This window comes from Leptinotarsa decemlineata, unplaced genomic scaffold (genome assembly GCF_025532065.1).
Source record: "Leptinotarsa decemlineata unplaced genomic scaffold, Ldec_3_MD MMD2_tig00026354_RagTag_RagTag, whole genome shotgun sequence".
Lineage (NCBI taxonomy): Eukaryota > Metazoa > Arthropoda > Insecta > Coleoptera > Chrysomelidae > Leptinotarsa > Leptinotarsa decemlineata.
Window position 1 is genome coordinate 24,071,929 of NW_027412702.1, and position 13,252 is coordinate 24,085,180.

At 31.3% G+C, this 13,252-nt stretch overlaps 1 protein-coding gene across 5 annotated transcripts; it reads right to left on the reverse strand.

The window, feature by feature from the left end:
- Window positions 1-71: 71 nt before the first annotated feature.
- On the reverse strand, window positions 72-12,464 carry LOC111517455 (uncharacterized). Of its 5 annotated transcripts, none has more exons than XM_074184111.1 (9): window positions 12,314-12,464; window positions 12,104-12,246; window positions 10,888-10,998; window positions 10,344-10,833; window positions 7,185-7,285; window positions 6,924-7,115; window positions 6,545-6,653; window positions 5,618-5,681; window positions 72-1,436 (listed from the first exon to the last, which is right to left on the reverse strand). In XM_074184111.1, the coding sequence occupies exons 2-9, from the start codon at window positions 12,167-12,169 to the stop codon at window positions 1,295-1,297; spliced, it is 1,275 nt and encodes a 424-aa protein (XP_074040212.1). In that variant the 5' UTR covers window positions 12,170-12,246; window positions 12,314-12,464; the 3' UTR covers window positions 72-1,294. The 5 variants fall into 5 exon arrangements, with proteins under 5 accessions (XP_074040212.1, XP_074040210.1, XP_074040211.1 ...); XM_074184109.1 differs by having other exon boundaries at window positions 1,050-1,436; window positions 5,618-5,684; XM_074184110.1 differs by lacking the exon at window positions 72-1,436 and adding an exon at window positions 4,561-4,946.
- Window positions 12,465-13,252: the final 788 nt, after the last annotated feature.

Below are 13,252 nucleotides of genomic sequence, written 5' to 3' on the forward strand. Positions count from 1 at the left end.
GAATCTTACTGCCGCTCTGAATATTACATACTTTTAATTATTAGTATACTTTTTTTTCCATTTGTGGTCCAATACCTCAAAGTATTTCTGGATAATATGCTAGTATTAGCCTGAAAGGAGAATACTTCAGGATTCAATTTGAGAAAAAAATTTCATAAAAGCATGAGTCCTGAACGTCTTAGCCTATGAACTACAGGGTACAAACACAAAGGTGGGAGTCGGAATGATGATTATTATTCCAAAGAGATTGATATGACATGATCCAGGTTCAGGTGAAAACACCTTACCCCTTACCTCTCATGTATATCTACGATTTGTAGGTGCATGTGGCAGATACCCGACGGAAAAACAGAAAAATATTCAGTAATGAAGAGTTATTTAATTCTTTTTGGTCATTCAGTAAAAACCCAATCTTAAATCTATTATTTCTAAACATTCTGAAAGATTGAGTTTCAAACTTTTCTCTCCTGAATGTAAAACGTCATAATCATGAATAAACTCATGTCCTTAGGCTAAAAAATGTTTTGCAAATGTGGCATTGGTCTTTCCATTCTAGAAAATGCTCTTATATAAAGTTTTGTGCAAGATCCGCAAGTCAACTTATATACTACTGATCTATTCACACTGAAGTTTTGTTTTAATTATCTTTAATTAGTTTACTTATGTTTATTTCCATTTTTGTACTAGTCAAGTCGAGGTAATTTATTGAATTATTTACCTCCGTCAGTGGTGAATTTTATTGACGAGTGAATGACATTGATATATTCGACAAACATACTGAATTGCTTAGCTGTACCAGTAAAACATACTAAGATATATAAGAAAAAAGTATTGTTTGGTATATTGGATCATGAATACATACATTTTGGTCTCTGGCATTACCTATATGGTTACCTGTTACAAGGAATCCGTAATAGGTACTCTATTGACCTTAAGTGACTTTGAGACTGTCTTGGTTTTTGTTGACTTGAATATTGATTCTACATTATAAATTTGAAATCTGTTTTATTTCATGGATGTAATTTTGTAGGTGTGTCTATTTGCTGAAAAAAATAAATGAAAAAAGTTTTAGGGAAATATGTATTTGAAAAACATATAAAACTAATTGTAGAATACGAAATAGCAGTCGAATTTTTTATTATCAGACTGGAAAATATAGAAATGCATATTCCTAAATTTAGTTATGTTCAACTACTTCAGATCCAGACATGAAGTTCCACACCGGAGATTACTCTGATGCATTATGATGCTGGAATCAGATTATTATTTTGTTATAACTGAACAAAAATACGAATTAGCTGTTGTATTCGTCGCCATTGTAGTAGTTATCTAGATGGACAATCTCTAGACCAGTGTCCTCTTGATCCACAGCAGTAACAGTATCTACTTCTCGAATGTAAGACCGCTCTGGGTTAGTAAGGGCCCTTCGCCGTGACCTTGAAAAAAACTAAGCATTAATAGGGGGATCAACAATTTTCTAATCAAGGGAATGTTAAAAGAAATTGAATTCAGGAAAACACTGAAGCATATCTTTGTTACGAATTTAAAATTTCTTATCCTACAAATAACTGAATGAAGCTATGTACAATGAACAAAATATGAACTTCTCGGGATTGTCACCCCTTGAGGGGAAAATGGTTAAAAATAATATACATGAATGAAAATTCAAAAGTGAAATTAGACCTGTCCATGCATTTTTTTGTTCTCATTTGAAACCAGAGCCCAAAAACAAGGCTTTCATGATTGAACATCCGACTGCGGCGTTTCGACCCGCCATAGGTATCATCAGAGGTGCAACGCTAAATCATGAATGTTTTGTTGGACTCAACTGTCCTCAAAGGATAAGTCTGAGTATAAGTAAATGAGCTCACTTATAGTCATACATATTGATTTTTTTTGTGGATTCATAAATAGACACAAAATTGTTTTACCATTTTTATGACATTATCTAGCACCAAGGTTGGATTCATTGATGTTATCTTTGCCCTACAAATTGGACAGGCAGATTTATTTTTCCTCCAAGTTTCAATGCAAAATTTGCAAAACGTGTGCGCACAGTTCAATGTAGTCGCTTCGATAAATAATTCAGAACATATGGCAAACTGCATTTCATCTTGGAGTTCCTGCGAATGAACATAAAAAAATTACATAACATGTTCCCTTGCATCACCGAATGATCAAGTTTTTGCTATGCGTTCTTAGATAACTAACTTTAATCCTAGATTGTTTTTCCACACAAGTCTAAGACACTAAAAGCATGCACTCGTGAAAGGAGAATGATAAATAAAGAGGTAATGATAAATATAAGACTTACTGTTATCGATTGCACAAAATTGAAAGCAACTAGAAACATCAAACACCTTATCACTAGTATCCAACAAACAAAATAGAATGATTAAAAAAATTGCAACACGAAACAGTTGATGAATACAAACACCAATTATCCATTGAGGAAGGCAAAATTCTTTTTTTTAGAACTCAAAAGTCTGAAAATCATTGAACAAATTCATTCTTTTTGTTTTTGTGTCTTCGGCATCGTCAACTATGGTCATCATCTCGTATGTTCTGAGTAGTCTGTGTAAATAACTCCAAGAACCACCTAGCGAGCATCATAAATATTTGCAGTCTCGTCATCCATGTAACTTAGCAAAATCAATCTACCTCCAACTAGATACATTCTTACGAGAAAAATATCCAAAGGCAGATTCTAACACAAAACAGTTTCTAAAAATTATATGGTATTTCACGAGAATTTTTTCTGGAGGTACTTTTTTTTATTTTAAATATAAATTTAGTTGATTTCAGTAATTTGAAATTTTACTTAACATAAAAATTTTTTGAACCTGTGAATCGATATGAAGCCTAGTTGAAATGCAATTATTGCAAGCCTCAAATTATCTTCTGTGATGGTGAAGAAACGGAAGAGCCCCCATTTTCTAATTTGAGATTTTATATTATTAGCAGAACCTTCATATACAGATATTAAGTGTTTTGCAAAAGCATTGGAAAAATCTCTTTCAGTATTGAATTTAGTATTTCCAGAAACAATTTCCTCAGGAATTCCATTAGAATTAGACGGATCACAAATCAGATATTGATTGAGGTCCAAGGATTCACACGCTGAAAGAGAATAGCTTTCTTTTCCAAAAAGTGTTTGTAGAGGGGCAAATATATACTATTATAATATAATAAATAGTTTTTGGGAAAGAAAGTTTTTGGCTTTCTACTACTCCATCTGATACAAAAAAATGGATGAGAGAATCTTCCAAAGAAAGGAAGGAAGTAATCAATTTGAAAATAAGTAACGCTATACATGGATGTGTAGATCATGCAAAGAAGTAACTTTCAGACTTTCTTTCCCAAAAATTAATCACTCCTAAAAATATAACCCTTTCAATTCAAATAATAAATAGTGTTTGATGAACCCTCGATGAATGTAAGTTTGAAACACTGACAAAAATTTATTTTTCTGATCCTTTGCCCAAACAGTTAATTAAAAATTTTATTTTTCTTCACTTCAAAAAATATGATCGTTACAATACAGATGATACAGTACAAATGATTATTAAGATGGGATAAAGCATGTGTTCTCATAATTGGTAACCGTTTATTCATTTTAACTATATTTAGTAAGTTTTTTGTCTATGTGCATATATGTTGTATTAGTTGAACTAACATTTTAAGATATTTATTCTGACTCATGTAACTAACCATTGGTTTATAAGCTGATGACATTAATTTATGTAACACACGACTGTAAACACTTTTGTGTATCAATTGAGAATAAATCTATCTATCTATCAGAAAATCTTTTAGTTCAACTATGGGAGTTGCAAAACCAAGGTATGACATTGATTGCCGAATGAAAAATCACTTTGTAGCTCTGCACTTTTTGCAGCAAGTAGAAAATATATCAAAAATGTTGTATTCATCATCCGATACCAAACACGCTGTTTACCTTTGATATTCGTCATTGAAATCGTCCCATAAAAGTCTTGGTTTTTGTTGAGCAAAATATCGATATCAAATACATTGTATTTTTGAAATCAGTTTGATTTCATGGATGTAATTTTGTGCGTTTTTTTGTCGACATCCTAGACACTGAAATAAATAAATGAAAGAAAAAGTTTCAGGGAAATATCTACTTGAGAAACATATAAAACTAACTAATAGTAGAATATGAAATAGCAGTCGAATTTATCATAAAATATAGTAACTCAAGTTTTTGTTATCAGACTGGAATATCATGAAAGATTACTTCTTCAAAATAGATATTCTTGAACTTAGTCATGTTCAACTACTTCAGATTCAGATATAAAATTCCACACTCTGGTGCATTATAAAACTGATAATAGATTAATATTTTATCAAAACTGAATATGAAAACAAGTTTTTTGTTGTTGTATTTGTCGTTGTCATCAAAGTTGTTGTTGCTGTTGTAGTTGAGGACTAAAAGGACATCTACTCGATAAGTGTCCTCTTATTTCACAATAGTTACAGTAGCATGGATGTAATTTTGTGCATGCGTACGTTGAATGCTGAAAAACATAAATGAAAAAAAACTCAGAAGAACATGTATTTAAAAAAAATATAGTAGTAGTAGTAGAATATGAAATAGCAGTCGAATTTAAAATATAGTAACTCAAGTTTTTGTTATCAGACTGGAATATCGTAAAAAATTACTTATTCAAAATTGATATTCTTAAACTTAGTTATGTTCAACTACCTGAGATTCAAACATAAAGAGATCCACACCAGTGATTACTCTGATGCATTATAATACTGGAAAAGGATTCTAATTTTGTTAACACAAAACACGATAATGAACATCATCTAGATCTCTAGAAGGACAATTGCTGGACGAGTGTCCTCTTATATCACAGTAGAAACAGTATATACTTGGAATGTACAACCGCTCTAGGTTAGTACCGGCCATTTGCCCCGACCTTGAAAAAAAACTAAGCATTAAGAGGGAGATCAATAATTTTCAATTCCAAGGAATATTGAAAGAAATTGAATAAATTCAGGAAAACACAAACATTTATTGCTGAATAAAGTTTTTTACATCAGCTCTAATGAAGTATACCTTCGTTATGATTTTAAAATTTCTTACCCTACAAATAACTGAATGACGTCATGTACCATGATTTCATTATCACCCAGTATATAAGGATAAATGAAAAATTTAAAAAAAAATAATTACGAGTGAAAAAAGTATCAACAGCTTGGCTAACAAAAAAAAATTAATTTATCAGAAAAGCCGATATTTCTAATTGAACAATTGGAGAATTTAATTACCAGCTCAAAATTGTTATCGTCGATCAAAACCATCATGGGAAAATTCATGTACATCTTTTAAAAGATCGCAAAATTCAATTTCAATATAATTTGCTGTTGACTGTAATATTGGAGGTCAGTTTGCGTCAGTTTTATCGAACAAAATATGAACTTCTGGGGATTGTCTCTCTTTGGGGGAAAAGAGGTTGAAAGTGATACGCATGAATGAAAATTCAAAAGTGAAATTAGACTCGACTGAGCATTTTTCTGTCAATGTTTTTACCGAATTCATTCATTACTTTTGAGAAGCACATTTTATTGTTCAAGTGATATGACATACCAATTCATTCCATCTGATTCATCACCGCTGTCTGAGTCTTCTGATACCATTTCTATCCTTGATTCTTCTAGAAGAAACGGAACAATATACATCAAACTTGCTAAACAATATTGTAATTGTACAAAATTACAGATCGAGAGAATCCAATGAAAACATTTTTCCCACACAACTAAAGCACTGTCTCTCAACAGCCTGTTCTTCAACATCATCAGGAGATATCAAGTGCAGACCAAAACGTTCATCAACAGATATGAAATTATTCAACTTCAAAAAAGAAATTTTTAATATTCTTCTATTAAAATTTCTCTGCTCAACTTCTAACTCAAGTCTATTATGATTTTGTAACCTGTAAATAATTCGAAAATCTAGTAAATTTTTAATAAATCATAACCAAAGTTTGCTGGTAGTATAGACTCAATTATCACATTCCAATTCAAAAAAGTTTCCAATTACAAACGTGACCACCTAGTAGATATTATCATTTTCAAGAGTATGAGAGATAAAAAAACTAATATAACTAAACATTATCATACCATAACAATTGAATATTTTTCAAAGGATTAATCCAGAAGTGACTCAAAAGTGTTTATTGCCAAAAACATTATTCTTTCATCACAATTTGGTTTTAGAAGGAGTATAAACAGAAATTGTTTTTCAATGCGACAAATAGGAACAGAGCTGACTTGTAATTTGACCCCAATTTGAAATCAGTTCAAGAGCCTCATTAAGATATGCAACCTCCTGCTGCCAGTGAAGATGTTCATCCGTTCTCCTTGAACATGTTAAGTCAGTGTTTAGGAATTAGTGGAGCGCCTGTGTGTATGGGAGAAATATTTTTGTTGGTAATACGTTTGAGTTATATATTTCAATCATCTTTTTGAATTATATTATTATTATCATAACTGAAGAATTCTAAAAAAAAATTACCTGTACTTGAGTCCCCCCTTTTATGTTTTGATTGTTCCACACATTTCTGTCTGTCTTCCAATATCTCCTTTCTGTGTTGTTTGACTTCTTCTGACCCATTTTGTACAACCTCGAATGAAAAAAATTATGAACACAAAATATATTCTTGAAGTTTTTATGAAGGATCTGGGTTAGTCACATTTCAAACCAGAACCAAAAAACAAAGCATTCTGATCGAACACCCGACTGCGGTGTTTCGACCCTCCATAGATATCACGAATCATTGTTGGACCCAACTGTTTTTAAAGGATAAGTCTGAGTATAAGTAGGTAAGCTTACTTATAGTCATACTTATTGATTTTTTTCAGTGGATTCATGAATAAACACAAAATATTTTTACCATTTCTATGACATTGTCCAGAACCAACGTTGGATTCATCGATGTAATTTTTGTCCTACAAATTGGACAGGCAGATTTATTTTTCTTCCAAGTTTCAATGCAAAATTTGCAAAATGTGTGCGAACAGTTCAATGTAGTCGCCTTGATAAACATTTCAGAACATACGGCACACTGCATTTCATCTTGGAGTTCCTGCGAATGAACATAAAAAAATTACAAAAAATGTTCAAAAAGTGAATTGAATATATTCTAGTCACTTACTTCCCCATTATCAGTTTCTGAACTAGTTGTTGCTTTGGACATTTCCCTTTTTGTTGTATATTCTTGAGGGGTATTTGATGGACCTGCTACTTCTGTAGGCACTATAACAATAAATTGAACTAAAACAGTAAATTAAAAATAAAACGAGTAATCAAAGATAGATTTTGTCCGTTTGAAATCGAAAGCTTAAAATTTGAAAGAATATTTTGATCCTCACTGAAGTTTTATTTAATTTTTTACTAGTCATAGAAACAAATTATATCTTTGCCGCAAGGTGGCGCTAGCATCATTACAAAACTACTGGAGATCAAAGAGATAAGTTAGATATGTTCTTATGTATAAATGGCAATTATTAGCAGTAAATTGGAGTTTAAATTTTCATTCCTTTGCTATTCGAATCTTTTGGGAAGCTGTGCTTCTCATTCTAGCTCACGAAATATTTTTTAAATCTACTGTATAGTCATTATTTATGAAGAGTTGGCTTTTACTTTTTTGTTTAATAGAATATTGCGATAAATAAATTGAACAAGTAATATTTGAATATTTATGACGAATTCTCACGAAAAAAAAATCATTGCTTTCCTTTAACTTGACTTTCAAATTGAAAAAGCTATAAATTCCCCACTTCATAGTCATTTCGAATAACTTAACGAAAATTACAACAACTTTTCAGGTACTTCATTAGATGTCATACTTTCGATAAAGTATACTTTCGAAACTCATAATATTATTGTTGAAAACAGAACCACAAAGAAAGGATTCATTTATGATTCTGAACAGAGTGCATATCATAGAATAGATGATTTCATTATATTACCATGGATTATAAGCGAAACAATAATTTCACCTTTTTTGATTAAGAACCTTACATCACCAAATGTTTTCGCTATGTCTTCTTAGATAACTAACTTTCATCGTAGATTGCTCTTCCCCACAAGTATAAGACACTAAAAGCGTACACTCATGAAGGGAGAATGAGAAATAAAGAGACAATGATAAATATAGACTTACTGTTTACTGTTCAAAGAATTAGACAGGTCTTGCTTGTAAGGACAGCAATACTGGTTTTTATAGGGTCAGTTGATAGCTTAGATTATTTTGGTCTTTTACCACACTGTAGTCCATGTTCTACAAATTCAAAGTAAAAACTGTTCAATTATAGGTTGAACAAAATTGAGAGGAACTAAAAAAATTCAAACGCCTTGTTACTAGTATCCAACAAACACAATGATTGAAAACATTGAAATGAAATAAGTTAAAAATACAAATACCAATTATCTACTGAGGAAGGCAAAATTATTTTTTCAATCCCATACACTTGAAAATCATTGAACAAATGCTCGCTAGATTACTCCACGAGTAACCTTGCGAGCAACATAACTATTTGAAGTCCTTTCATCCATTGGACTTAGCAGATTCAATCTACCTTCTTTATTGCAGAGAGAAATGTAATGATATAAATCTCTAGTAAATACTTAATTATAATTAAATACATTCTTGCAAGAAAAATATCCAAAGGCAGATTCGAACACAAAACAGTTCATAAAAATTATATGATGTTTCACAAAAATTTTTTTTTAGGAACGTAGTGAATTTCAGCAATTTGAAATGTAACCTAACCTAGCTGAATACTCAATATTTCAAAAAAAAAAAAACTCAAATAATATTCATTCATGATGCACTGTTTGGAACCTTTGGTGTAGTAATGAATATAACTAGAGTTTTTTTCTAACAACGATTCGTTATTTTCAACACCTTGACACGTGTTTCGATCACCAAGTTATCATCTTCAAGAGGAAGATCTTCCTCTTGAAGATGATATATATATATATATATATATATATATATATATATATATATATATATATATGTCTATATATATATATATATATATATATATATATATATATATATATATATATATATATATATATATATATATATATATATATATATGATAGATATATGAAGATTTCAAGTATCAAAAGCATAATATGTAGATAACATTTTCACCTGGAGAAAGACCAAAAAGATGGTTGCATTGCATATCTTTTCGACGATGTAAATTGCTGAAAAAGGTATAATATTGAGAAAATTAAAAGTTTTGTATAAAAAAAAAATGGAAGTGCCAAGTGAATGAAGGTTCAGAGCAGATAATCATGACAAGGTGTCATTTTACGAGCTTTTATCACCAAAAGTGAGGTCCTGAAATAGTTTGTTTTTTGACTTTGGAACGGCGGTATCTCCAAAAGTGGAAATACGGAATTTTGACTTCTCACAAAAATATGTTTGATTAGAAATTTTTCAAAAGCTAGAACGAGCCATTAAAACAAATATTCATCCAAAATTTATCTTCCAAGAAAAAGAATAATTACTGATCCAAATAATATTTTAATTGATGAATTGCTTCCATCAAGGATCAGAAAATTTGTAGAAAATATATATCTTTTTCGCCAATATTCTGCATTTTATCAAATCCACCCTTAGAGCTCCATTTAAATTGAAAGGAGTATATTTTAGCAGGGATCAATTTTTGAGAAAGATAGGTTTTGGCTTTCTATTTCTCCATCTTCATACAAAAAATGTGGGGATCCTCCAAAGAAAGGAAGAAGTAATTAATTCAAAATTCAACTCTTTACAAAGATTTGTGTATCATGCAAGGAAGTAACTTTTGGACACAAACTGGAAAAAAAACCCTCTCGAACATTGACTTATAGAAAACATTTTCTCCTGAATAGGATGAAGTGTTTTTTGTTCAACTCAATGTTCACTTAAAAGCAATTGTTTCAAACGTATTTTTTTCCTGTAATTCAATGTTCATATAAAAGTAGTTGTTTCAAGAGGACTTTTTTCCAGTTTGCGTCTGAAAGTGGTTACTTCTCTGCACATCTTTGTAGAGTTGATTATGAAATCAATCATTTTACTTTTTCAGAAGATTCCCACATTGTTTCTATAAAAATGGAAAAGAAGAAAGCCGAAACCTTTCTGCCCATAAAAAGTATAGTTTTATATAGGGGTAAGTATAAACTATTATAAGAAATAATGTTTGAGGAACCCTGACAAAAAGAGATTTTTCTGATCCTTTGCCCAATCAGGTTGTTATTTAACGATTCTTCAGTTCAAAAAATATGACCATTATTTCAGTAACAAATACTATACCTGAGGAAGTACTGTCTTCTATAGATGCAGTATCAGTTGAAGAAGCGGGAACCGTTGTATATTCAGGAACAGTTCTGTAAGCAGGAACAACTGAACGTTCCTGAACAGTTATATCTTCATTACCAGTGGAATACTCAGGAACATTTAAATATGGATGAGCAGTTGTGTAAGCAGAACTAGTTGTAGGTACAGGGTTATTTGTATATTCAGGTTCTGTTCTATATGCAGAATCTGTTCTGAATGTAGGATTTGTTCTATAAGTAGGGGTAGTTGTATATGGAGTTACGGTTGAATAAGAATTTCGATAAACATCTATTTCACTTGGAAGATGATCAGCTACTCCACTATGTTGTTCCCATATACTACCCCCCCGTATCAAATGGAATATAAATTCATTCTGTACACCAAAGTTGATAATGTCACCATTCATTAGTGGGGGACTTTTTGTGGACTGTATTAACATACCATTTAAATATGTTCCATTTGCGTTCTGGAAAAGATTTACATTAATCTTCTGATCATTCAATGATGTAGCGATACATACAGTGTCTTTAAAAATCCAATAGTTGCCATGTTTTTCGAAACTGCAATGGATTCTCGAAATGCTTGTGGACAGTAACATATGATTACAATTCGCTGCTCTACCTAAAGTGAACTGAAAAGAGTTTGTAATAAATTCTATAATGTCATTCAATAAAGGTATTTTTATTGAGATGGATATGGTCCTATTTGAATAACAGGTCACAAATGGTGGCCATAAATGGATTTACATCACTCCCCTTCACGGTATCATTATGAGTTCCTCAAGGCAGCCATTTGAGTCCTTTATTCTTCATTATATACATCAACGAAAGCTCTAGTTGCTTTAACAAGTGTAAATTTTTACTATATGCCGATGACTTGAAAATCTATCACACAGTAAAGGATTCACATGACAGCGGAGACATTCAGGAGGACTTGAAGCGGCTCAAAAAAGTTTGTGATTATAATGATTTGTTTCTCAATCCACAAAAATGCGTGTCAATCTCATTCTCCATGAACAAAAATATAACTAGAAATAATTATTACTTTGAAAATCACGAACTGAAATCAGTTTCAGAAGTAGAAGACTTGGGAATAATTATCGACTCAAAGTTGTCATTTAATTCACACATAGAAAAAACCGTAATGGATTCCTCAAAAGAAACTGTCAAAATTTCAGAACGGCAAAACCTCTCCTCAATTTATATTATGCATATGTGCATAGTAGGCTCTGTTACGGATCTTATCATGATTTTCAAGTTGATGAAAGGATTAGTCCACTGCCCAGAGCTTTACTCAGAAATCGAGTTCAATGTTCAGGGTAGAACGTTGAGGCGTACAGAATTCTTTAGGTTAACTTGCACAAGGACAAATGCTGCTCAAAATTCATCATTTTATAGAATGCTTAAAACCTTTAACAATTTGCAATGATATTCAATATTTTGAAATCTCTTTAGACTGTTTCAAACGCAGGATGAAAAAAATGTTCATTGATATGTTGTGATCATTTCTCTTAAAAAAATTATGTTATTCTTCGATTGTCTAATGTAATTTACAAAAAAATAAAATTTACATTCTTTTTTCTCAAAGCCCACTTGAACTAAAATTATAAAGTGGGTTCTCTATTGGATTTGTTAATCTGTTTATAACCCCTATATTAGTAAATAAATAACAATATATTTTAACACTTAATACTAATACATTTCTCTTAAAAAAAACCTCGATTTATATCAACTTACCGGACTTGAATTTATTCTGATGATAACACTGTAATCACTTTTTATCAGCATAGGATATATATCCATTTCTATTGGTATTATCAAGTGTTTACCAGTATCTTACGTATACAAAATAACATCTAAATAAAACGGAATTGCTTCTCCTACAAAATATTATGATAAGAAATGATTCATAATAGGTATATTATTTAACAATAAACAACTAACAACCTTGGCACAAAGTAACGAATCACAATAACAGATAACAGGTAAAGTTACCAAATTGAGTCACAGAATGATAAACATTCTGTACTTACACTTAAGCGCGGTGCACATTGGGGAAACTTATTTCGTGAAATATGAAACTGAAGCACAGTCTGTGACTGAAGCACAGATTAAGTAACTGACGTTGCTTGCAACAGATAGATAAGATTAACACAGGCTGGTGCACACAGCATTCGATGAAACTTTTAATTTCATTGACTTCAGGACTCCGAGTTTCAAGAAATCCGTTAAATCGTTAAATTTTGAATTTGAAGTCGTAACTCAAGGAATGAAGTCGTGATTTCAACTTTGACGTCGTATAATTTCGAGATTGAAGTCGTAATGGTGACACTTATAACTAAGGAACCTAAACGGAATATAGTCCAATGTAGAAGTGCAAAAACCTGTGCAACAACTACCTGAAGTGAACTTTAATATGGAATGTGTAGTAAAACTGAATCACTGTCGATGAAACTGCATGTGTGAAGAGTAGCAACGTTGGTATTTCGAAGATATCGAGGCATATTGAACACATGTTATTGTGGATGGCGTGAATCGCTTCAATAGATTTTGGATATTTTTTGGTAATCAATTCATTCTTAAAAAAGTTATGAATTCGTAATAAAACGGATTACTGAGGTAAATTTCCCAAAATATCGAGACCATTATTATATCAGGAAGCTCTATAATATTCATTGTTGAACTGTGATTCTGGAATGAGAAGTGAAAATTATGAATACGACGCCGGAGAGACATAGAAAATTTGATCGCTAGTGTCAATCAGTCATCATAATAGTGATCCGGTAATCTCGAATAATTTGATTGTACCAACTGCGTCAATTAAATACTTGAAAACAATAATGTTTTTTTTTTTTTGAAAATTACTAGCCACTGCCCTGGCTCCGC

Excerpts from the sequence above, each read along its gene's own strand:
- LOC111517455 (XM_074184109.1), bottom strand. The coding sequence starts at position 12,169 with ATGGATATATATCCTATGCTGATAAAAAGTGATTACAGTGTTATCATC. Across the intron at positions 6,654-6,923 it reads TGGACAATGTCATAGAAATG|GTTGTACAAAATGGGTCAGA; the intron begins GTAAAAATATTT and ends TTTTCATTCGAG. Across the intron at positions 5,685-6,544 it reads AAGGGGGGACTCAAGTACAG|AAGAATCAAGGATAGAAATG; the intron begins GTAATTTTTTTT and ends CGTTTCTTCTAG.